A 26,829-nucleotide genomic window follows, 5' to 3' on the forward strand; every position below is an offset into this window, starting at 1 on the left:
GCTGCCTAGAAACTGCCAGAAAACTTTCCACAAGAGTAGCGTTTTAAATTTGTGTGTGTGATGAGATTTGAGCAATCAAATTGTTGCGGTTGGGCTCTCACCATACGCAGAATTCTTCCTTTTTCTCCTTAAGAGACTAGGAGTCTGCCATCTTGAGGAATCTGAACTCCATCTGATTTTGTGTGTAGAGCTCATTTATGTGGAAAATGAGTCCCACCGCTATGATGAAGTGACACGGTAAACTTGGATCTTAGGAGAGACTGTGAAATTCAGCCATGTAATTCAGGAAACTGCTGGTCATATGTCCCTGACTCGGCCTCCCACACAGTTGTGCCTCTGCTCTGGTGTGGATGTAAGATGCTCTAAGTCAGCGTGGTGGGCAGAGGAGATGGTTCTTCCCTTTGCCATAGGAATGGCTTTAACGCCTCTAGAGCGTTGCTCAATCTGACATAATCAGGCAATTATCTTCCTTTACTGAAAGAAAGAAACACAATGGGAAATCACACGTGTCAGGAATACGAATTTCTTTTCAGTCTTATATCTTTGATAATTTCTCAATTCTGCCATGAATAGTCATGATGATAGATCATACTGTATTATATTCTATATTATTATCGTTGTTGTTTTCTTTCTGGAATATGTTGTAAGGCAAGATGCAATGGGCTGAAGGCCAGAATTAATTCATTGTGGTCATCCTGGAAGCTCTTTCAATGTTTTGGATGTATTTCTTACTTTCGTTACTTTCCAAAGAGTCTATGCAGGAATTTCAAGAGTGGTTTTCTGGAATAAAGGCAGCGGCAAAGGAGTCATCAGATAGAACTGGGGACAGCAAAGTTCTGGAGGCAAAGCTCCATGATCTTCAGGTATGCAAGCTGGCACTGCTTTTCCTTCTTCCCTCAACTGCACTCAAGTGCCTTCAAGTCAGACCTAAATCATCTATTTCCCCAAACCTTATTTTCTTCAAACTTTTCTTCTTCCCTAACAGAATGAGGTTTCTTGACTGAAAAGGAGATAGTTAATATATGAAAAGTAAGTTGAGAAAATGTTAGAATTTCAGAATTTCTAGATCCCTTTCCTCTCTTTTTTAGCCTGTTGATCATTCTTTGGAATTCATTCAGAACTAAACCTAATTTCAGTTTTTATAGCAGTAAAAGCATAAATAATTGTATCTATTTTACATCATTATCATGAAGGAGTTTTAAGAAAGAAGACATGGCTTGTGTATTTTAATAACCTATCATCTAAATTTGGAGCTACGATATATTCAAATAAAAGCAATAGATATTATAGATTTTATAGGTGTTACAGACAATGAAAAATGTATAAATTCTGGTAAGAGAAGGCCATTGTGACGCAGAGGTAAGAATGATTGACAGGAGCCTAGGTTCAAATTGAGTTTTGGCCAGGTTTTTCAAGCGACTAATCTGAGCCAAGCACTGTGTTAAGTCTTGTAAAAATAATTTTAGAAAATTAATGAGGAACGTGAGGATTTTGTGGCCTAATGGGTGATGGCAATTATGTAGATAACTCATTAGCAGTCAGGGTAGGAAGAGCATTATACAGGAAGCGGTTTTGCAGGAGGCATGGTGAATTCAGATGTGGAGTTGTCCCCTTTGAGGCTTGAGATGCAGTGGAATTCCACGAAGAAAAGTCTGAGTGACGATCGCAAATGCCACCGTGGAGCTCAGTGGAGAGGCGGGGCTAGCACAGCAGTCTTGGGCTTCTTTTGCTCTGTTGAAGCCATGCCCATGCATATGATCTTCCAAGGAAGAGGTGCATACCAAGAAAAGAAGGGATCTGAAGACAGGGTTTTGTGCACAGGGGGTCAGACAAGGAGGAGGGGTGGAGACAGGTAACCAGTTAAAATATGTCACACTAACCATGTGAGGAGGTGGAGCCTGGACCAGGTTGGGATGGTGGGAAGGGGGAGAGACAGAACAGACCTTGATGAGAGCATCCTCCTTTCCAGCTCGATGTTGCTCGCAGTTGGTCCTCGGTGGTTCCAGTGACTGGCTGGCACCGTCCTCCATTCTGAGTCTTGATTATATCCAATTGTATACATCATTCTCACTCCAGCCTTGTTAAAGGCCTTCTTCCGTTGGGCTCTGTTTTTCTTCTTTTGCTCCACTTTCTCAGGTCAGAATTGTAATTAATACTCCCATGCAGCAGGGTCTTTGAATAATAACAAATATTTTCTATTACCTTTATTTCCCGAAACAGAACCTTTTGGACTCTGTCAGTGATGGGCAGAGCAAGCTCGATGCGGTGACTCAAGAAGGGCAAACTTTGTATGCACATTTGTCTAAACAAATTGTCAGTAGCATTCAGGAACAAATTACAAAGGCTAATGAAGAGTTTCAGGCATTTCTGAAACAATGCCTTAAAGACAAACAGGCTCTTCAAGACTGTGCTTTGGAACTTGGGAGGTAGGTTGTTTTGATGAGTGCAGATTTCATCATACACAGAATATATTTTCAGGATTTAAAGACCCATTGGGAATAAACAAAAAACATTTGAAACTGTGAGTTTAAATTATAATAAGTGTTGACCTTAAGTACATGTTCATACTAGGACAATAATTGATTGCTCAAATTCTGATGGCATCATTTGGCTTTATTTTCTATATAGAAAAAGAAAGGAATTATATTCACTAATAATTGTTAATGGCATAAATGCATGTATTTTTTTGTCTGTTTGGCTAACTCAAGATGTTAGAGTTTTGATACCCAGATTTAGATTACCCAAGTCCTTTCTGCTTCTGTGTCTCCTTCTGCTGGGTTGGAATTACGGCAGAAAACACCTATTGTATTTCTCTGACTCAAGATTCCAGTCAGGAAGCTATGTCAACAGGGGTGAATATAAAATTAGAAAGAAAAAAATTTTCTATTTCTAGGAAAAGAAAGGTGTCAGTATAATCAAAATGCCTTTTTGGTTGGAGAGTAATGTGCCTGACTCTTGTCAAGGTTTCTTAGAGAATTTACGTTGTTTGCAAAACTTAAGAGCCCTAGAGCTCTTGTGCCACATTCAAATCCCCATAAGGTACAAAGACACAGAGATGACTTTTCCTTCTTTTCCCAGGGCTTCTACTGCCCCATTTATCCACTGGCCCCAATTCAGGGTCTTTGTAGTAAGACACAAACTTGAGTGCCCACTGACATGGGACTGTTATCTTGTTGGTAATTACCAGCTATAATTACCAAGGAAATCAACTCAGCAAGATAAGGTGCTTCTTTTTTTTTCGCTTGTATCTCAAGAGAAATGTCCAGAATTTATCATTTTGTTACTGAAATAAGTGATACTTTAATTGGCTTATTGTCGAGTTTTCTTCTCTACTTGAAAATTCATGAGATCTTAATTGCCATAGACATTGTGACCTCAGATATTGGAATTTATTTACTATAATGAGGATATTAAAATTTCTCTAAGGTGTGTTTGTTTTCTTTAGCTTTGAAGATCAACACAGAAAACTGAATTTTTGGATCCATGAAATGGATGAAAGATTAAGTACAGAAGACTTAGGAGAGAGTAAGCAACATATTCCTGAGAAGAAAAATGAAGTTCATAAAATTGAAATGTTTCTGGGAGAACTGCTGGCTGCAAGGTAGGGTGCAGAAGTGGAATAGATTCTTTCCCTACTAACAGGTGTTTGTTTGTCTGGTTGGTTGGGTATTTGGGTTGGTTGTTGGCTGGTTAGTTGGTTAGTTGGTGGTGGTTATGTTTCTATCCCTGAATGTCTAGCATACAAATGATTGTGCAGTGTTTCTATGGCAGTGTGGTGATCTGGAGAGAGCATCGGGTTGGAGGTAAGGAGCTGGTCTCCATCCCAGTGACATCTCCCTTTGCTCAACAAATTGGACAGGCCACTCATTTCCTATATTTCTTGATATTAGCTTTTAAGCATTGTGATAATAATAATAATAATGATAATAATAAAAAATATATTTTCCTCTCAGGGGTTATTATAAGGATATAAGGTGATTATAAAGATACCCTTCATTTACAGAAATAAATGAGACCCCAATTTCCATATATTCTTCACACACATCAGCCTCCAGCACCATTTCCAATCCACCCCATCCTTGTAATATTCTTAGTAAAGCAGAAGGTCATGTAGTCTGGCTGTCCTAAAGGTTCATTTTCTCCTCTGCAATATTTGTCTCCTTATTGCTTGCCAACTGAGCAAATGTTTCTGACTCCTTCTCGGGCAGAGTTCTCCGGCCTATGCTTTGGACTCCACCACTTTCATGGCTTTGCTCCCTCAATTTACACTCCACCCCTGGCATTTTCAGTTGCTTCGTTGGAACTCTTGCATTGGAAGATAGAACACTTTCCACTAGGGGAGGGCAGCTTGAGCCAAAACTCTTTAACTGTCTCACTGTCGTCTTACAGAGCAGATACACTTTGAGCAGCAGAAGGCTGGTATCCAGCCTGCTTGATCAACCAAATCAGCAACCATGATCAACTGAGCAAAATTTGCCTAATTCAGATCATACTCATTCCGTTTCCTCTGAATCCTCTTTTTGGTCAAACATGCTAAGTATTCCTTGTCTTGAAAAAAACAAACATACAAACAAGTATACAAACAGAACCCATACTGACAGCTGTTGTTGGTGTGCTAGTTTGATGACTATTATAAAGTTTCCCTGGAATGTTTTGGTCCCAACTCTGTGAGCCTTTACCATGGGGTAAACACTTTGTTGATTTTGTTACTGAACTCAGGTTAGGCTTCTCATCACTCAAGAATCCGATACTGAGAGACAAGTGTTGGGTAAAAGGAAAGGTGGCTTTATTGAGGAAGCTGGCAATCCTGGGGAGAAGGTGAACTCATGTCCCAAAGAACCAACTCCCCATTGCCGATCAGAGGGCAAGAGCTTTTAAAGCAAAGCTTCAAGGGTGTGCAAACAGAGACTATGTGCAAAACAGTACAGTTAGCTTCTAGAATCATCTTGAAACTGATCATGCAGTAAGTAGTCTGGTCAGTGTCATATTGATTATTTTAAGCACAGTTAATTTTCAATTCCAGGGTCAGTTTGTTACAATTTCCTTGAGGCCAGTGTCTGGAATTGTGCAAGCCACATATTCAGTACTGCTCAAGATGGAGCAGCTTATGTCATGGCTACAGTCTGGTCATCATGCAGTTAGCTTTTTCCCTCTGGTGGAGGTTTCAGTATCTGCAGAACAACTCAGGAATGTGCATCAGACACTTATCTATCTTCAGGGAGGAACTAAAGATTCTGTGACTCTACTGTCCTAATCATTAACTGTTTGAGCCTGCTCTTTTGTGACTAAAGGAGGCCTGGGAGACTACAGCTTTCCTATGAACAAAGAGACAGGGGACACAGAAGGGCTTTTTTTACCTGGGAGGGCCCTACAAGGTCCTGCTCAGTTTCAATTTTATAAACCTCAACCCAATGGTGAGTATCTCAAGGCTAGAGACCATCAGGTCTTTATCATCTTTATCTAGTATAGTGCCTACAATAGAAAATATTTGCTGAATTAACAGAATCATAGCATTATTCTAACTATATAACTTTCTGAAAATTATACTGCACTTTATTTGCTTTTTAAATCTTGACTCTTGTTTAGGTACAGTATGACATGGCCAGACCTACTTCTCTCCTCCTTTCAAACATTTGAAATGACTTTACATATTCTTCTTGAGCTATTACTCTCTGATATTCCAAGACCAGATGCTAAGAGTCCTTAGGTGTATTTGCTTCCAGCCTCTTTAGACCTGGCTGCTTCTCCGGAAGATCCTAATGTGCCTGCTGGTCTCCCAGCTTCTCCAGCTGAGTCATCTGACTTGTTTCACTTGCTTGCCACTTGCTTCTCCCAGTCCTTTGGATTTTTTTTGTCATAATATTTTCCAGTACTTCGCATATCTTGGGGGGATGTCCTGTATTTTTAAAAAGAACACCAAACTTGAGAATCATTGAATTTTTATCATCCATTAAGCAATTCTCCTCATGGTAACAAGTGATGTCTGTCATCTTGAATTATTATTTAACTCACATCTTTGCTCAAGCCACCTTCATGTCTCACCTTCATGTCTCAAGCAGCTACAAGTAAAAGAGATGTATTTTAAAGAATATGTAATGTTGTATAAGTCAGAGGCCCATAGGATGCTCTTTACATAGTAGGAAAAAAAAAAAAAAGAGACAATGTAGGAGATGGGCTTCCTATTCTTTTTCTAGCATTCACAACAGTTTGTGTTATGTCATCTGTACTCTCCCTTCTGGTATCCCAGGCATTTCCTGATAGATGTGCTGATTGGAATTCAGACATCCGTGAAACATGATGAAGCCTACCCAGCCACATATGATAATGTTTTCCCTTGACCTAATTAACATAACCCCAAACTGAGATGAGAAGAGTTCCCAAGATACAACAAAGGAACCCATAAGTATTCATAAGATGGCCTTTTGAAAGAAACTTTTTTTTTTTTGGCATTTTATCTCTGCCAAACATCATGCTGGGTCCTGGGATATGAGATGAATGTAACAGCCTTGGCTTCTAGAAGGTGAAAGCCTTGTGGATTGAGACAGACAGAGTGTATGAGGTGACAGAGCAAGACAGGCAGAGGGCACCCAGAAGAGGAGTCATCATGATGCTTCCTGGGGATGTGATAACTACAGAGATTTGAAGGGCCAATTAGAGAAGAAGCAGAAGAGAGCCGAAGGGTTTTCACGAAGGAATAGTCTCCGTGTGTATACAACAGAGCGGAGTGTCTGGGGAATTTCAGGGAGCTGTTTATGGTTAGAGCATTAGCTAGGAATGGAGAAAAGTTAGAGATCGGCTTGAAGAGGCAGGCCTGGGCCATTTCCTGAAGTGAATCCCTAACAATTCAGTGGGCTGGCATCTGGGCATAGCACAGAGTGAATCAAACCCCCCATGTGAACTGACTGCATTCAGAGAAACCAAGGGGAACGAGGTAGCCAGCCCTCTGAGGGTCCCCAGCACCCTCACTGAAAGACATGTCAGCTCTCAGCTCTTGTCTGGTCACTGCTCTAATGTCAATGATCACTTGTCACTCCCCTGTGCTCCAGAATGTCAGCATTACATTTTTGTTTGTTTGTTTGTTTTCTTTAGAGAGTCTCTTGACAAGCTTTCCCAGAGAGGGCAGCTTCTCAGTGAAGAAGGCCACGGCGCTGGGAAAGAAGCCCGCCTGTGCTCCCAGCTCCTCACTAACTATCAGAACTTACTCCGAATGACCAAGGAGAAACTCCGGAGCTGCCAGATGGCCTTGCAGGAGCACGAGGCCCTGGAGGAAGCGCTGCAGAGCATGTGGTCCTGCGTGAGAGACATGCAAGACAGACTGGCCTGTGCGGAGAGCACCGTGGGGAGCAAAGACGCCCTGGAGAGGCAGCTGTTACAAGTGCAGGTACGCGGGGCACCGGCCCGACACCGATGCCTTCGGAAGACTTTGAGTCGATTCACAGATATTTTAGTTGGGTCCTCGTTGGTCTGTGAGCCTCCACATGAGGATTATGCGGGCAAAATGGAGAAACTGGGCAAAAAGGATTTGGAGGGATCATTTTTCTCTTTTGTAAAGGAATATTTTTGTTCAAATAGCTTTGAAATATTTTTGAGGTTTTTTAGTAAACATTTAGCAAACATTATGGAAAACCTACTCTACTCTAAGCACTATGCAAGTTGATAGGAATATAGAAACAAAAATTAGTCCTTGCTTTCTAGGAGTTCACAGTTAGTGGGAGACGCCAACCTGTAAATTGTTACTTGTCGTGCAGCCTGTATGTAGGGGCCATGACTGAAGTACAAAAGAGGCCACCAACCCAGCCTGCAGTCAGCGAAGCTGACCTTGAAAAGCAGAAATGAGCCAGGCAGTGAAAACGGGACTGTTAAGTTTTTGACAGGTGTGTCTTCATTTTCAAAATGACTTCTTTTTTCTCTGACGCAAAATTCAGTAAAGTTCCATTTCTAGGCTAGTGGCCCAAAGTTTTCCAAGAACTTAAATCGGAGTTCATCTCTGACTCCCAGACTCCCGGACATCTAATATTTAAGTAAGGTGTTACAGTGCAGTAGGGCACAGAGTTTGACGTTGTTGTTGTTTTTTCATTTTAAGATGAGTAAGGTGTGCCCTACCTTGATTCTCACGGGAAACACAGCCGTTTTTTAAAACATCAGAAGGTTTTAGTAATCCTGCTGACAAGCGTTCATTCTTCCTTCATAGGATATTCTCCTGATGAAAGGTGAAGGGGAAGTTAAATTGAATATGGCCATTGGCAAAGGGGAACAGGCCTTGCGAAGTAGCAACAAGGAAGGTCAGAAGGTGATCCAGACTCAGCTACAGACGCTTAAAGATGTGTGGGCTGACATCGTGAGCTCCTCCGTCCGTGCTCAGAGGTACAGAGTCTATTTTTAGTGTTTCTTTGCCTGACTCAAACCCAGTGGCTTAGTAAAATGATGGCGCAGTGCTGAGGGTATCCTGCAGGAGAGTTTCCAAGCATATTATTAGAGCTAGTTGTGTGCATGTCTGTCTTTGCCTAGATGGTATCTTCTGTAACTGCAAAGGCCAGTTTTGTTTGTTTGTTTACTTGCTTACCTTGTGTGTGTGCATGTGTGTGTGTAATATTTGCATCTCCCATAATACCTCTCATGGAATCGTACCTCCTTTCAATTTATCAAAGCAAGGATATGTGGTTTTTAACAACTTTAATAACTTTTTGCTTTTTAAGGGAAATTAAGTCATTGGCAACTATTGAGCTTACATATAAATCTTTGTCTCAACCGAAGTAATATCACTGACACTGGGGATATGGAGATATGGGGAGAGTATTTAATCACCCCGGCGATGGGATGTCCTGGCATTTAGTGTGAGGCCAGGAGAGCCGACCTCCTGCAATGCGTGGACATCCTCACACAAATATCAGCCAGCTCACCCAACCCCACTGCACTAGACGCTGAGGAGAAAGTAGAGAAGATACGGATTGTTACACCAGGTGTTGTTGTTGTTGTTGTGTTATATCCGTGAGTGGAAGAGTTTATCTTCCTCCCTCTTCTCAGAGTATCAACAAATAATCTGGCTGGCTTGTTGGACAAATGACTTTCAAAAGTCATACCAAAATACCAAAACCCATTCCAGGAACCACATTCTAAAGGTTATATGTTTGATCACTGAAGAAGTGTGTGCTCAATATGATCTTGATAAATAGATGAATAAAAGATTAAAGTTCATCACAAAATAAAACAACACTGCAGTTACTCACTGCAGTGTAAACAATGAACCATGGTTACAACTAAAATTTGGGGAATTGTGCTTTGTTTTGTTTCCTTTAAATATGGAGCGTAGGTGGTGACTCCCAAAGTCAGCAGGACTTGAATCTTCATCACAACTCATAATGGTCAGCAAAGAAAAAAATCAGATCCCATGATTCTGTTATTCTGTAGAGCAGACCGCTGGAGCGTGAACTAAACTTCCCAATGCTTGGCAATAGGACAGCTTCATAAAAGTGAATAGGAATACGGGTGAATATTTTCCTGATGCTAGAATAAAATGTTAAACACAAGAAGCAGATTCAAATCCTTGATTTCCCTCTTTCAGCAAGAAATTACATTTGGCAACTGCATTCTGAGCAGTAACAGGGCTCAAATTATTGTGCTAAAATAATGAAACTGAACAAAGTAGGTTTTGCCCTCTAAGTGCTTAGAGGCTAGGGTAGGATACCTTCCAAAAATAAAAATGAAAAACTGACTCAGATTGTGTTACTGAAATGCTATGAGACTGTGGAAGAAGGCAGGGCTTGGGGTAGCTTCTGGAGAAGTGAGATTGATTTGCACTTTCTAGAAAATTCTTTGAGGAAAGAATAGGGCTTTAGGGCTTCCCTGGTGGCGCGGTGGTTGAGAGTCTGCCTGCCAATGCAGGGGACACGGGTTCGAGCCCCGGTCTGGGAGGGTCCCATATGCTGCGGAGCAACTGGGCCCATGAGCCACAATTACCGAGCCTGCGCGTCTGGAGCCTGTGCTCCGCAACGGGAGAGGCCGCGATAGTGAGAGGCCCGCGCACCGCGATGAAGAGTGGCCCCCACTTGCCGCAACTAGAGAAAGCCCTCGCACAGAAACGAAGACCCAACACACCCATAAATGACAAATAAATAAATTAAAAAAAAAAAAAAAGAATAGGGCTTTAGGGCATTATGATGAGGTTTCTATTGATGTAAAAGGAACAATTTGAGCAAAAGGAACAATTTGGAAGTACATTCACCACAGATATAACTCCAGGATCATAGGATTATATGCAAGGGAGGGTGGGAGGGGTCACTGAAAGTGAGTTTAGAATAGTTTATAAAGCTAAATATTGGAGGTGTTTTAAAAATGCCAGTCTGGAGAGCCTTTTACTTGACTATCTGGAGAGCTATTTGCTTGACTCTTACTTACGTGACTTTAGTGGCTAAATTTCTTATATTATTAATACACTGAACCTTCATTCCTTCACACATTCAACACAGGAGCCCTAAACATTGTGCATTATATCCTTAAGTGAAAAATCAATCTAATTATATTATTTACCCAGAAAGAATACCTTACATTTTTAACTCCTGTCACTAAATAATCATCTGACTTTAATAAGATAAACTGAGTCCAAGAAAATAAAGAATTGATGTATATTAAATAAAATTTAACTGATGCCCCAGAGCTGATGTTCTATCAATGTAACACGTATATGTGTCTGTTCATTTAGACAATTAGCATTTGGAAGACAAATCCCCAGATGCATATGTGACTACAACATCTTCAAGTTTGACATAGATTTATTTTCATTTGAAGAAACTGTGTTGTGGGTCAGAGGAGTAATGTTTCTCCCTGCACTTAAAAGCAGTGTTTTCGTCACTTACAATAGCATTCAGTAAAACAGCTTACATGGCTGCAATGCCCTTGTGATTGGTTTTTAGTAGAGATGTTAAGATAACTTATTTTTATAACATGTGACATTAATTCTAGCACTTTAGAGTCTGTGATTAGCCAATGGAATGACTATCTAGAGAGGAAAAACCAGTTGGAGCAGTGGATGGAATCAGTGGATCAAAAGGTAGAACATCCCTTGCAACTGCAGCCTGGTCTGAAAGAGAAGTTTTCCCTTCTGGACCACTTTCAGTCCGTCGTGTCTGAGGCGGAAGATCATGCCGGAGTCCTGCAGCGACTCACTGCCAAGGCCAGGGAGCTCTACCAGAAGACTGAGAATGAGTCTTTCAAGGAAGCGGCTCAAGAGGAACTGAAAACACAGTTTAATGATATAATGACCATTTCCAAGGTTAGTGCTTTATAGTGAAGAAAAAAACTTCAAGGTTCAGGTAAAGAATACGCTATGGGTTGAATTATAGGAGAACTGGCTGCTCTGAAACTATGTGTATCTTTAGTGAACAGGTATTACATAAAGGGTCATTTCTCACCAATGAATGCTCATGAATTTTTCTCTTTCTGCAATTTTGGGATTATTTTTTATTCTTTGGTTTTTCATCTTTCTCCACTTAGAATGTTAATCAACCCATTTCTTTTCTTTGTAAGATTGCCTGAGACTCAATTGTCAGTGTTTAGAGTTCTTTTTCTTTTGCTGCCACTTACATTTGTTGTATTAAAGCAAGTCTAGCCACCTCCCAGATTTCAATCATGTACCAAGTATTTTGTTTATTTCTCATTTTAGTAAAAACTGCATTTCCCTGTTCTCCAAGAAATAACCTCCTTCATGTAATATCAAGGTTTTCTCTCAGTTCTATCTCTGAATCATTACTTTCTTCCATGAGTTTTCTTTTGTATATTTGTGAGAATGTTAAAGAAAATAAGGGAGAAGTTTCCCCCCCCCCTCTTGGTTTTCTTTTTGGGAACTATCTTTGTATTATTAATACTACAATTTTTAACATATGTGCTAGTTTATCTTAATTTTTATTTTGGTAGTGATTAAGAGCTATGACTTTTGAGTCAAAAAGACCTACATTTGAAATCTGGCTTTGACCCTCTTCTGGATGTATGACTTTGGGCATGTTACTTAACCTCTGTAACTTCTGGAGGTCCCTTCCTATAATATAGTGTTAATAATAGTATCTACATCATACGGCTGTTGTGAGAATTAAATGAGCAAATGCATTTAAAGTGCTGAGCAGAATACTGTACACAAAGGCAACACCAATAATTGCCTGAATAGCAAAAATAGTTATAATAATAATAATTGAGTGGATTATTAGTGAGGGATGTTAGTCAACATTCATTAAGCATAGATTTTTATTCTAAGCTAAACTAAAAAAATACCTAAAGGAAAATGGTTGCTTCTTCAATGTCTTTCAGTCTAATTAAAATTTGATCTTTTCATTTAAAGATATTAAACATAGAGAAAATTCAGGAATAAGAATGAAATCTTCTCAGATCATTAAGAGACCTGTTACCTTGTTTGATTTCAGATTCTCAATAATTACTATTGTTAAAGTACTCTTTTCTTTGTCTACTAGGAGAAAATGAGGAAAGTAGAAGAGATTGTGAAAGATCATCTCATGTATTTAGATGCAGTCCAGGAATTCACTGATTGGCTGCATTCAGCAAAGGAAGACCTTCATCGGTGGTCAGATATGTCTGGAGATTCATCAGCCACCCAGAAAAAATTATCTAAAATTAAGGTCAGAAAATGGACAGATTTTTGTAACTTCATTGTTTCATCGATTCTTGAGTATCACACACCTGTGATAAAGATTCTGTAGATAAGATTTTTTATTTAAAATGTTTTCTTCCTATTTTTCATTTGTTGGTATTTATTACCTTGCCCTTAAGCAAGAGAAAAAAGGGAATTTAAAACACTTTACACTTGTGAGGAAAACAGAACATTGTCTGTAGATGCTTCTGTATGCAAATGTGCTGATTGCTATAGCATCAAAGCCTAAGAAATATGCACCAGACTAGTGGGCTGACAAAACCAGATACTATTTTCTAGCACAGTGGAAGAAAAGTTTATGAAGTAAGTTGGTTAAACGCATTTGAATAATAACTGGGAAATGCCATTCACTTGTTTTATTCTGCTTTCCGAGCCAATAGCACAACAACATAATGGAAGACAGTACTTTAAAAGGCATTAAAACTATCACCTAGTTACTGCTTATAAGGGCAACTTAAAAAACCGAAATTCACATATCTGAGGGAGCTGGAACAAGTATATTTCTAGTTACTGGAGTATTAAATTGCAATCATTTCCCCTCTGTGGAAATAACAGATTTTAATCTGAAAGCTAGGCAGTGATGAAATCCTCAGTTGTTTAGTTATAGATGAGGAAATGCTGGAATACGTAGTATAATTGTGATCAGGAATGTGACAGCTGGAAATCAGAACATAAAAATAATTGTTGATGATAACAGTAATAACTATATTTTGAGGATTTACTTTTAAATGTTTGGAGAGTACTATCTTATTTAAATCTTACAATGACCACATAGGTTTTAAATGAGATAATCACATAAAGCCACTTCTTAAATTCTTATTACCTGTGTGATTCCCTAGAATACTTTCATATATTCCTCACTAATATTTTGATTTACCCATCCATTCATTCATCCATCCATCTATCCATTTATTCAGCCAGGGTTGTGCATTCCTCAAGGCACTTGCAGTGTAGGAGGGAATGATGATGCAAAAACTAATGTTTATAAAATAATACCTCAAATGTAGCGATAGCTCACAAGACTTTTCAAGTTCAAGCTCTAGAATCAGACCCTGACGCTGCATCTTGTCTCTGCTGCTTTTCTAGCTGTGTCTTTGGGCAAGCCACTTGATGTCCTCAAGCCTCTTTCTTTATTGGTAAAATAAGAATAACAGTAGTACCTGCTTCACAGAGTAGTTCTGAGGACTAAATTAGATCATGTGCATAAAGCATTTAGCAACATAGAACAGGATAAGAAAAGTGGATTTCGTAAATGAGTGATTTAATTGGCTATGGAGTGACGATGTGAGAAAAGTCAAAGGTGATGGTCAGGACTTTACCTAGAGTCAGCAGAGCTGTCTCCAGATGAGGAAAACAAGTTCATGCAGAGGAGACGGGTTACAGAGGAGAGGTGTTCAGTGTGAACAGGTGCATTTGAACTGCCAGCTGGTGATGTCCAGGAGGTAGTTGAATGTTCAAGTCTGAATTTTAGATTAGGAAGCTGGATTGAAGACACAAGTTGGAATGATCAGCACACAGTTTGTAGTTGAAGCCACCAGAGTGAATGAAACCAAGACCTACGTATAAAGCAAACAGAATGATGCACACAGGACCAAAATCCAGGCATTATCAATATTTAAGGGGCCTCAGAGAAGAATTCGAAAGGGAGAGGGAGAAAAGAGAGGAGAAATAATAATGAGAGGGGAAAGGACAGTGTGGTGCCACCAGGGCCTCTGGTGGAGGAGGTGGTCACCGTCACAGAAACATCAAGAAGTGGCCATTAAGAGGAGGACTAATGACAGGACTTCCCTGGTGGTCCAGTGGTTAAGACTCCATGCTTCCGATGCAGGGGGCGTGGGTTCGATCCCTGGTTGGGGAACTAAGATCCCACAGGCCACGCTGCCAAAATAATAAAAAAATAAAACATAAATAAAATAATTAAAATAAAAGAGGAGGACTAATGAATGCCCCCTGAATGGGCAGTTAGGCTGCTTGGCGATCACCAAGAGCCATTTCCACAGTCAGGTCAGGAGAGAAACTGGATGACATAGATTAGGGAGTGAAGAGTAGGGTGGAAGACCAGATAGCAAGGATGAACTCATGTTTTGAGATGTTGATATAAGAAAAGCAAGGAAATTCTTTTACAAAGGCTGCTTTCTGGGTTGCCGAATGCTCTTTTTCTGAAATGCTTTTATACAATACTTCAAAAAATACAGGAAATGTGGGAGAAGGAGCTGGCAGGAAGAAATTGGGGTCTGGGAAGGAGAATGTACAGCCTGACAGAGGTTGTCTATCAAAGTCCAGGTCAGGCCTGAGTGTAGGCTGGTGTGTGGGTGAGGAGGAACCTTGGAGAAAGTCAGGTAGCGCCTCCTCTGTCCTTCAATGTCATCCCTCCTCACCCCCAGCAGTAACCAAGAACAGGCAACTTCAAAGCCAAACGTGTATGTGTATGAGGGTGCGTTATGTGCATATAATATGTTTTTACAGTTTAAATACAAGATGGGGAAATACATGAAAAAGTCATTTCAGAACACTTTCAAATGATGATATCCTTCTTCAAAATCTGGTTGAGTGGAATTAGTGATTGCAAATATTGAAATATCCCAAGGTCATTCAAAGAAAACTGGGATAATGCCTTAGAGAGTATTTTGGGAAACTGATTTTTGATAGTAGATACCCTCCGAACTCGCAGAGGAAATTCGAAATCACTCACAGAGGAAAATTATAAGTATTTAAATCCAATAGTTATACCTAGCTCTTTTCAAAAAGTTATTTTCTTCATCAAATCACTACTTACCACATGCATTGATAAACAAAAAAGATTTTTAGCATCCTACTGCCGAGAAAAGGGTGATGAATGTGTATATAAATGCTAAATGTGTATAAGGATTTCATGAGATTGTACTTTGGACTACTATATAAATACTTTCAAATGATCTATACTAAAATGTAGCTCTCATATATACTTGTGAGAAGATATATTTATTTCAAGCTAGTCTAATGAAATGTGAACTACATTATATAGATTAGCTAAGATATAGTTGTGTTTAACATAATTTGTTAAACATGCTTCATACTTAATACCCTTATTTTTCCTATACTTGTTAATTTGTAATTGATTTTCTTCTGGAAGTTTTTTTTCCCCTAATAATCATCTTTTCCTTCTATTTAATCCAGGAGCAAAGTCATAATTTTGTATTAATACTAACAAAATCCTGGCTTTAGCAATAAATATGTAAATACGTAAACATCCACATAGATTCTGTAAAAGAATCTATTCTCAGAAAGAAATGCCACTATTTTACCTAATCAACAACTCATATTTTAATTTTATCCTGTTATCTTTTAGAGTATTTGTGTGCTTTAAGCCTAAAAGTTACAGTTAAACTGTTAAATTTCTAGTGAGGTTTTTAAAAGTAAAAATAATGGTAATAAATGAATGCTGTCTAAAGGTTACTTTGAATTTTCGATTAAGTACGTCTGTGAATTATTTATTTTAGTTACTATAAAAATGTTAACCTACTGAAGTATTTGAAATCGAGTAGGGCTTATTCTTTTATTGTGATGGGTTAGCTTGATTCCTAGTGGAACGGAAGTGTGGTTTAAGCCACCATCTCGGGGAAGAAAATGGAAATGGGGTAGAGACACGAGCAGAGCACAGTTCTTTGCAATCCTTGTTCGCTTGTCTTGACCTCAACTTAGGGAAAAATAGGATTCACCCATTTACAGGAGCAATACACCACAGGCAAATACTTAAATCACTAACAAAATAGTTTCACATATTCAAACAACGCCTGATTTCAGGGTCCCTCTTCAGTCTGTTTCAGGATGTTGTGGCTTCCTCAACTCATTTGGCCGCAAACCTTGGCACTCACAATGATAATTCTCTGCTATTATGACTTAGGAGAAGGGGGATGAATTGACTCCGGTTCCTTGTAGCACACTTGCTAAAACTTCCTAGCAGGACAGGGTCCCCCTCTGTACACATTTGGAAACTTGCAGCCCAAGTGACTCAGAGCCTCCTCGGTTGCCATGGTGATATTCCATTACAGGAGCTGTTGGATTCCAGAGAGATTGGTGCAAGTCGCCTAAGCAGAGTCGAGTCGCTGGCCCCTGCAGTGAAACAGAACACAACTGCCAGTGGCTGTGAGCTCTTGGACACGGAGATGCAGGCCCTGCGTGCAGACTGGAAGCAGTGGGAAGACAGCGTTTTCCAAACTCAGACTGGCTTGGAGAACCTGGTTAGCCAGATGGCCCTTTCGGAGCAGGAGTTCTCAGGCCAAGTGGCTCAGCTGGAGCACGCCCTGGGACAGTTCGGTGCCCTCCTGACAAGCTGGGCTCAGCAGTTAGCCCTCCTGGAAGGCAAGAACACAGATCAGGAGCTAGTGGAATGCTGGCAGAAGGGCCGGGTAAGTTGGCTTCCTGTTTTCTGCCTGTGGCTCTGCTCAAGTTTTTGTTTGCCGCTCCTTGTTGCTAAAAAATCCGTGCTAACTAAGAACATGCAACATTCAGACTTGGAAAAATAAGTGTTTACCTAATTAAATTTGTAAAGCTGATCTGTTTCCTTTTCTCATAAATCAAACCATTGTAAAAATACAGACATAAGGGAGAGGGAGTTTTTAGTTACCCTAAGAAGCATTTGTTGTAAGTGGAAATATTTTACTTTCATTCTTATGGTGTAAGAGTTTGTAATATTGTGTTCAGTCTGAAAAAATGGCCTATGGGTACAGGCATAGATAGACGGAGAGTCATAGCTGTTTTCCTGCCAGCTTTTTTTTTTTTTTTTTTTTTTTCTGATAGGATGTGTTTATATTTACATGGTACATTTTAAAGCAATGGCTACATTGGTCATACATATTAGAAACCATAAAAAAAAGTTAAGAACTAAAATGTACATCATACACTTATATATATATTTCACCCTGGTTAGCTGTCCTGTGTGTGGATTTGACAGCTGTGCTTGAATTAACCCGTTAACAGAACTCCTAGTGAGGCTCACCAGTTGCCTCGTGGACTTTTTTTTTTTTTAAACTGATAGCTGCTCTTTCAGAATGTGAGGAAGGGACGCATAAAAGGAAGAGTGAAGAATGGGCAGAAGCCTGAAGTCTTCTTTCTTTTACTGTTAAATAGTATCATGGAAAGCCTTTCGATATCTGCAGTTTTATAGCGCTCTGAATCGTGGATGTCCTTAAAAGGAAGTTTAGTATAAACTTCTCTGTTTCTATTTATGTTATAATCTTTTCAAAATAGCTTCAGCCAGTATTGTAGTAAGTCATGTAGTATTTCCAACATTGTCTTGTTTTAATCAAGTATTTGAAATATAGCACACCACAAAATAAAACTTTATAATCATCTCTTCATACTATTTTATTTATAATGTTTCTAGGTTTTTTGTTTGTTTCTTTGTTTGTTTTTTCCTGATGGCTTTCCTATCCTTTAGGCTTAAGCCCTAGAATAAAGCACAGAAAGCAGTTCTGTAAAACAGGGACAAGGAAGTTGGTAATTGTCCCATGTGGTCAGTATTATTCACTCTGATATCAAAAAAATCAGTTATAATGTTTTTAGTTCTTTTTTGCTTCCCTTCCTTTCTCTTCCACTAGTATGAATGAAATTTTTAAAAAAGAAAGATTTGGTTGTGTTTAGGTTACGTTACTATTCTACCATGTTTTCATTGATACTATTAGTGAAAATAATAGGTGAAGCCTATAAAAAATGCACAGGATAATGCAAAAGTGAATATGGAATTTTAATTGTACTAGTAATTCAAAGCTGACAGTCCTCTGCTTAAATCTACTTCCAGATTTGGCTCCAAAGTTCATACTTTTGATAACAGTACTACATTGCCTCCCAATATTCAGATTTTCTTTTCTTTCTAATAATGCTATTTTGGAGATAACATTATGCTGTACATCTTATACAGTGCTGTGTGTCAATTATATCTCAGTAAAATGGGGAGAAAAAAATAAATGAAAAATAAAAAATAAAAACGGAGATAATAAATGTTCTTACCACAAAAAAAGAAATGGTAATTATGTGATGGGATGGAAGTGTGAGCTAATGCTCTGGTGGCAATCATTTTGCAATAAATACATGTATCACGCCAACACATTATACACCTTAAATTTATCTACAACGTTGTATGTCAATTATATTTCAATAAAGCTAGGAAAACTTTTTAATTTAAAAAAATAGAGATAATACTTCCATTACTATGAACACATAGGAAAAGTTTTACAAAATAATGGATTTGCCAGGGTTCTTTGGCATTGTTTTGCTGTAAGGGAGGGCTTATCATTGTTGAAAATCATAATAATAGTCACAAACCTTCACAAGTGTTTACTTTCTCTTCTGCAATTAAGTGATGAGACTCAAGAAATCCTTTATAAAATAAAAATGGACTATCATCTATAAACTATATTAAATCATGTTGCAAAATATCTTGTTCACTCTGTTTGCAAAACTCATATTTTTTAATATCCACTAGGTTATTAGTGTTAGAAATTTAGCAATTGTATTAACCTGTATAACCTTAAGGAAAAAAAATGCATTCTAGGACTTAACTGAAATAGAAGTATATGAGCTGATATTTATAAACTGAAAGACTGTGCTACAATGCTTTAATCTATGATGAAGTTTAGAAAAAAATTTTAGTATAAAGATTTGGTCAAAAGCTTTTCACTTTTCATATCATCTCATTGATAAATGACCACTTTGACTCTCTGGTTCTTTTTACTTTTTGGTATATGGTAGATTTCTTTAGTTGTTATAATGTTCTTCCTTAAATAAATGGTTCAATGTGGTGTAAAATAGTAGTTAGTATTTTAGTGTTTGGAGTTTTGGAGAGAAACTTTCTAGTTATTATTTGTGAATTTTATAAATAAAAATATTTTAAACTCCTCTGTGGCCCAGCCGCTAAGCTAAGTAACGAATTTTAAAACCAAAAACAGCATCCCTCCTCTCAGAATCACAGTGTAGGTGGAAAGGCCAACAAACTCAAGACCACTGGGGACTGTGGATTGCGATGAGTGCCAACAAGGTGCTGTGCGTCCTCAAAAGAAGCCCCTAAGAGGTGGGACAGAGGACAGAGAATCCTTAGAGGAGCCGTGATTTGAGCTGAGCCTTGAGGTGTGATTACATATTGACCAGGTGGGTGAGGTGGAGGAACAGCGTCAAGATCCAAAATTACTGAGGAATGAGAAAACACAGAAGAGACAACTAGAGAACAGGATTCACATTAAGAGAACACTGTGCCATTCTAGAGAGTAAATGGGGTCTATGAGAGTTGAGAAGCAGAAGAAAAGAGATAACTGAACTGATTAAAAGAGTTAAGACATAGAATAGACCAGGCCTCGTTTCTCTTGTGTGGAGTGAGAAGGGAAATGGGCAAGGCCAAGATGATGCTTAGTTTTCTGATTCAGATCAGTGGGAGAACAGTGGTGCCATTTCCTAGGATGAAGGACACAACACAGACCTACTTTGTTGAGAGGCATGGTTTTCCTACAAATCTAGGCCAGGTCTTGATAAATATCTCTGAGAATAATACTAGTAACAGCAACAGCTATCTGAGTAGTTAACTCAACTTCTTGCCCCTCCTCCTTAATAATTTTCTTTTTTTTTTTACCTTGGCGATACTATTATCCACATAGTCCCACTTAAATAACCTGCTGTCTTTACTAATTAGGCACCTGGTGTGCCAGGAATTGTGCTAAGTATTTGACACTGGTGATCTCATTTGCTTCTTGTGACAGTGCTATAAGAAGAAAGCTCTGATTGCAAAGCACCTTGTGTAACTCAGTAGACCATGGCCTTGATTTCAGAGGTGCACTTGTCAAATCCCGACACTTTATTTTGGATTAAGTATTCACAGTACTGTGATTATTCACGTCTCTCTCTCTCATGTGTTACACTGTGAGCTCTTCAAGTACAAAAATTATCCCATTTTGGGAGTGCCAGAATCCAGCAAAATGACTGGCACATGCCAGACATTTAGCAAATACTTGATGACTGTATGAATGAAACTATTAAATGAATAAATTACTAGTTAAATTAGACATCTGAAATGTGAGAAATTCTTATTATGAAAGTTAACCATACAGACTACGTAAAACCAGTTGCCTTATGTATTTTTTGATCCCAAATAAGTATTGCTTTGCTTTGAAGTGATTTCTCTTCACCTTCACCTCACACCAACAATATTCATACACATCTTCCAATGGCCTAGGCAGACTGTTTTTTGTTTTTTTTTTTTTAAACAATTTAGGCTATTTTTGCTTTTCTTTTTCTTGTCCCACTTTAAGTTACTTGACCACTTGATCATTTGACTACCCGGTAACATTGGATGCTCGATTGACTATCCATGCCTTGAAAAGGATGCAGATTAACCAAGTGCTATTATATGCCTTGGGGAGTCCTGAAAATAGGTCTCATTTCTTTACTGAATCTACTGTGTTGGTTTTTCCCTGACTAATAATTTATTATGTGACTTATGCATGTATAGTATGAGGATGTGGAAATTACCCAGTTTAAATGCTTGTTCCTCTGTCTTGTTATTTCCTAATAGGAGATACTGGATGCTCTACAAAAAGCAGAGCCTCAGACAGAGGATCTCAAGTCTCAGCTGAATGAACTTTGTCGTTTTTCCAGAGACCTGAGCACATACAGCAGAAAAGTTTCTGGCTTGATTAAAGAGTATAATTGGTGAGCGTGAACCTTGCTGGTATTCAAAATATTTTCACACAAATAAGAAGCCAGAGGTTTGTTTATTTTAAGTTGTGAGTTCAGTAATAATATAAATTAATTAATCTTAAATACATTACCAAATGGTGTGAGGGCATACTCAGGACTGTTGACTCTGTTGAACATTATTTTAATCTACTTTATCATTTTTTTCCCTCCCATTAAATGTTTCAAATCATGGTTTTAGTCTTTGTTTGCAAGCATCCAAGGGCTGTCAGAATAAAGAACAGATTTTACGGCAGAGATTTCGAAGAGCCTTCAAGGATTTCCAGCAGTGGTTGGTTCATGCAAAGATCACTACAGCTAAATGTTTTGATATACCTCAAAATATTAGTGAAGTTTCAGCAAGTCTTCAGAAAATACAGGTAAGAGTGTGATCAATTAATTCTAATAATGGTGATGGGAATTCCCTGGCCGTCCAGTGGTTAGGACTCCACGCTTCCACTGGAGGGGGCACGGGTTCAATCCCTGGTCGGGGAGCTAAGATCCCACAAGCCTTGCAGCCCCAAAAAAACTATCCAACAATGGTGCTTAAGTGGTTTAAAAATGTGCCTCTAGATCTTTATAAGCATATTAAAGTTTGGCTTAAGAAACTCAGATTTCAGGTAAATCCCTGCTTGAAACAATTGATGTGTATGTGAAAAGAAACTAGTCCATTGATCTAGATGCATGCTATTTGTATATATTAATAGGGATTTTGGAAATAATAAAAGCTCTCTGTATGTGACAAGCATCATGCCTGAGCACTCTAGGCAGATTTTCTCAGTACTTTTCACAATGACCATATCAGTTATATAAGATTATTATTAGATATGATACATACATAATACAATAATACATGAGTATTATTGTACAAATAGAGTAAGAGAACCTTAGTCATTTAATATATACAATAAAAATGGTTTATTTCTTTTCTTTGATTATATTGAGAAATAAGTAGTAAATTCAATGGATAAAGCATTTTATCATGCCTAATGTCTTACCTTTTTCTTTATAGGAATTTTTGTCAGAAAGTGAAAACGGACAGCACAAGCTAAACGTGATGCTTTCTAAAGGAGAACTTTTGAGTACTCTACTGACCAAAGAGAAAGCTACTGGCATCCAGGCTAAAATTGCAACTGCAAAAGAAGATTGGAAAAATTTTCATTCAAATCTCCACCAAAAGGAATCTGCCCTAGAGGTATACTATAGCCAGCCACGTGGATATGTTCTGTGCTGTTTGTCGTTGTTGCTGTCATTGTAGTTACAATACAGTGTATTGTATTCAATACCTCCAGATACCCTTGTTAATGATTTTGGTCATCCCTCTCTGAATATTAATAGATGACGGATAACTCTAAGAAACAGCTCAGTGTTGAAGTGTGAACCTCACTGAGGAATTGGATAGCTTCTTGCATGGTAGGGGCAGTTATCACAGGCTTGCCCATGCACCATCCCACCAGGAACAACTGGTTTTACTTTTAGGCAATATCACTTAATTTTTCATTTGAAATCCCTCAATTTAAGAAGTTGTCCTAGGAGAACTGAACAGAAGTATCCACGTAAGCAATGCTATGGCTGAGATGGTATAACTAATGCACATATCAGGTAGTAGGTTTTTGGAGCTCAGTATGCAAAGAGACAATGGTTATTTTATTTTATCCAGAGACAACGTAAATTGAATTTATTATAATCATAACATAATTTCTGCCAGAGTGCAGTTATATTTTTCTTGTGATCATCTGTTTTGTGTGCCAGCTCTTCTCTTAGAGTAAAATTGTGAGGCACGGAGAGTATTCTTTTCCCTTTTAAAACAACACTTCCTAGCAGAATAGAGCCTTAATTTAATTATGGCCATAATTATTACAGGATGAAAATAATAATAAAAGAGAATTAATATGTGGAAAGAGAAAATGCATGTTTCTTCAATTCTTCCCTAACCAGAGATCATTGTAATTCTCCTTTGTAGTGGTGGCTATTCTTTCATGGTAGGTATCCTCCATTTAATAGAGAGTCATAACCACTGTGCAGTGCCTAGAAATTTACTCGTAACCCTGCAGGGCTCATTAGTGCAGTGGGGCCTGAGCTGTGAAGCAGCTGCTGTTGAGGGTAGTACTGTACATCCAACACAGATAGTGAGGTTACTAGTTCAAGAGATGTCCCGGAGTAGATGGGTAAGTCAGAAATCGCCTGCCTTCCTACTTTTCTTATTTTTCTTCCTTCCCTCCTCCCTTCCTTTTCCTTCCTTCCTTCCTTCCTTCCTTCCTTCCTTCCTTCCTTCCTTCCTGTCTTCTCTCCATGCTTCCTTCCTTTCTATTAGGAGTACACACATATTAACACCTACTGTGTGCCAGGCACTATGTTAGGAATACAAAAAGGTTAGTCTTTTCTCATTCCTCAGGGAATTCATTTTCTGAAGAGGGAAACAGTATATAAAGAGGTGGCTGCAGTATAATATAGGTATGCTCAGGATATGGTAATCACTCAAAGAAGGATGCAACTAACTCTTTTTGGAGAAGTCAAGGAAGGTATCCAGAAAGGCGACATTCTAACTGAACCTTGAAGGCTAAACATGCTTTGAATTTGCCGAAGCCGACGTGCATTTCAGGTAGAAGGAATTGAATGTGCAGGGCCAGGGTGTCATGAGTGTCAACTATGAATGGGGGACTTTGAGGGGTTTGACATTCACGTAAGATTTTGTGGGAAAAACAACAAAGATAAGACCGGAGATGACGATTAGGACCAGATAGTGGAATGTCTTGTATACGAAGCAATTTGACCTTGACTCTTGGCCAGAATTCCTTATCTGACCCCCAGAACAGCATTTATTTTCTCAATTTTCACAAGGATGGAACATAACCCATACCATTCTAGGTACATAGAAGAGAGATTAATTCATTACATACAATGGATACTTTAGGATACTAGAGCTTAATTTGAGGGTTGAGAAAGGCTGAGTGAGGAACCTACTGATCTTTAAGCTGGAGATAAACATGTCAACTCTCTGGCTCCAGTGTAGACCAGAATGGTGAATAATAAGTAGCTCGAAGACCAGGGAAAGCTTTTCATAATGATCCAGATGAGAGAGACCAGAGCCTGAATTAAAGAAATGATAAGGGGTGGAGCTTTATCTCTAAAAGAAAACATAACAGGATTTGGTAAAGAATTCAATGAGGGGCCCAGAGAAGGAGAAGTTAAGTTTTTAAGTCTTTGGTTTCTAGTTCAGAAGATGGCATGAATGGTGATGCCATTAACTGAGACATGAATATGACAGAAAAAGTAGTTTGGGAAGGGATAGAAAAATTAATTCAATGTAATATATGTTCAATTTTATGGGCCTGCAATATACTCAGCAGGTAATGGCCAGGAAAGTAGCCGTGAAGGTGAGTGCAAAGTTCAAGAGAGAGGGTAGAGCTGCCAAAACAGTGAGAGTGAATATTTACCAGTCACTGTTGAAGGCACTTAACGTATATTAATGTGTTTAATCCTCATAACCATTCTCTGAGGTAGAAACTCTCTTATTTCTATTTTATGGATGAAGAAATTAAGGCAAAAGGTGCTTAAATCATCTACCAAGTTCTAACAGCTAGTAAGTGTTGAAGACAAGGTGTAGACCCAGGCACTCTGACTTGAAGTGTTGTATGAATACAGTTCTGTAAATGGAAGGCTTTAAGGCTTTGTAGGTGGTCACTGAAGCCATTGGAGAAATAACAGGAAAATTATGCAGAGTGAACATTTGGTGGGAGGCCTGTACACCCCCAAGGACAGGAAACATCTGAGGAACATTAGGAATTGTTTGACTTAGTATCAAGCTGTCCTTATTCCTGTGCCCCAGGCCCCTTGCTCAGGCCCTTTGACTTCACTCCTTGGATGAGGAACCCAAACTTTTTACAGTAGATCTCTGAGCCCCTACTGCTCCGCTCCTCAGTCCCGTGTCTTTGCAGCACTAATTCCTGATCATGGTCCCCAGTTTCTCCTGTAGTGGCCCCATGAGACTCCAGTGGCAGGAAAATGGAAACACCTTGAATTTATAAATGTATTTAATTATTCAACAAATATTTGTTGAACGTCTTCCATTTGCCAAGGATTATGTTAAGCTCTGGAGATACAGCAAAGAATAGAACAGAATAGAACTCCTGCCCTCGTGAAGCTTAAATTTTAGTAGAATACTCCAGGAGTTATCCTGGTATCTTACATTTGTGAAGCACTTTTAATTTTCCAAAGCATTCCCAGCTACCATCTCCCTAAGAGGTGACTATGGCAGCATGACTGTCCCCACACTGTAGACACCGGATCGGATACATATGGAACCTTGAGCCATTCTCCCAGCCTCCTGCAGTTCTTGCCACATAGATTTTTAAGCTAACCTTTGTGGATTTGCTCTTTGACAATTCTGCGCAAAGCTCTGATTTAAACTTAAATTTAAAATCCTTTAGTGGGTTCACGTGGTAACATCAATTTCAAATTCACTTCAGTCTGGCATTTTTATAAATAATAGAATGTAGATATAAACACCTTGGCTAAGGCGAAATGGCACCATATAAAACTTTATCAAATACATATGACAGCTACAAATTATCAGTGAAAGTGGTGACAACATTCTTATGTAGTAAACACAGAATACTATTTCTTGTTTCTTGTATCTTTATAAATCAGAATAAGCAAATTGTTTATTAAAAACATAATAAGCATATCAACCATATGCTATTTCTTGTTTCACCATTAATCAAAATCAACAAAATGTTTGTGAGGACTTACTTATATTCCTGCAAGGTACCATGATGTGTCCCAGGATGTGTCAGACACAGCCCTCCCCTCATGGAGTTTGTAATCTACTCGTAGACAGGCTTGCTGGCATGAGATGAAAACTCACAATCCAGCGCAGTCCATGATAAAGTATGCAGTGACTGGCGTAAACAACAAATGTGACAGAGGCTGAGAAGGGGGCGTGTATGAGCTCTGAGGTGGGCTGGATCACGAGGGAAACATTCATTTATTAAAAAGTAGAACTTAAAAACCTCTGAAGGGTTGTTCACAAATTATCCGGGTACCAAGGTGAAGGATAGAAAGTTCCAGACATTGGGAACAGGAAAAGAAGGGGAGATGGGTGAGGAGGTCTGGTTGGGGTGGGCTTTGAATGCCAAGTGAAGACTCTGGACTTGCTATTAACATTTTGTTTTTTTGTTTTTTTGGTCCCTAACACTATCTAAAACCTCATAGAATCTAAAGATCCAAATGAAGGACTTTGAAGTAAGTGCTGAGCCTGTACAGGACTGGCTGAGTAAAACCGAGAAGATGGTGCATGAAAGCAGCAATCGCCTGTATGATCTGCCGGCCAAGAGGCGGGAACAGCAAAAGCTGCAGGTGATCAGCCCCTCAGCCCGTCTGGCCATCCCCCATCTACCACACATTCAGATCAGAGGCATTTGAGCACCCTGGAGTTAGATTTTGCTGTCCTGAGATAGAGCGCACCCGTCCCC

At 38.9% G+C, this 26,829-nt stretch overlaps 1 protein-coding gene across 1 annotated transcript in view; it reads left to right on the forward strand.

Moving 5' to 3' along the window:
* SYNE1 (spectrin repeat containing nuclear envelope protein 1) overlaps window positions 1–26,829 on the forward strand; it is a 443,997-nt gene that overhangs the window by 193,997 nt on the left and 223,171 nt on the right. The window contains exons 47-58 of the mRNA XM_059940974.1: window positions 751–863; window positions 2,221–2,426; window positions 3,446–3,601; window positions 7,090–7,381; window positions 8,192–8,364; window positions 10,960–11,269; window positions 12,459–12,623; window positions 16,687–17,043; window positions 21,195–21,331; window positions 21,558–21,735; window positions 22,368–22,550; window positions 26,570–26,713. Coding sequence (XP_059796957.1) covers window positions 751–863; window positions 2,221–2,426; window positions 3,446–3,601; window positions 7,090–7,381; window positions 8,192–8,364; window positions 10,960–11,269; window positions 12,459–12,623; window positions 16,687–17,043; window positions 21,195–21,331; window positions 21,558–21,735; window positions 22,368–22,550; window positions 26,570–26,713 — 2,414 coding nt within the window. The remainder of the gene's footprint in view (window positions 1–750; window positions 864–2,220; window positions 2,427–3,445; window positions 3,602–7,089; window positions 7,382–8,191; window positions 8,365–10,959; window positions 11,270–12,458; window positions 12,624–16,686; window positions 17,044–21,194; window positions 21,332–21,557; window positions 21,736–22,367; window positions 22,551–26,569; window positions 26,714–26,829) is intronic.

Source organism: Balaenoptera ricei, chromosome 12, assembly GCF_028023285.1.
Source record: "Balaenoptera ricei isolate mBalRic1 chromosome 12, mBalRic1.hap2, whole genome shotgun sequence".
NCBI lineage: Eukaryota > Metazoa > Chordata > Mammalia > Artiodactyla > Balaenopteridae > Balaenoptera > Balaenoptera ricei.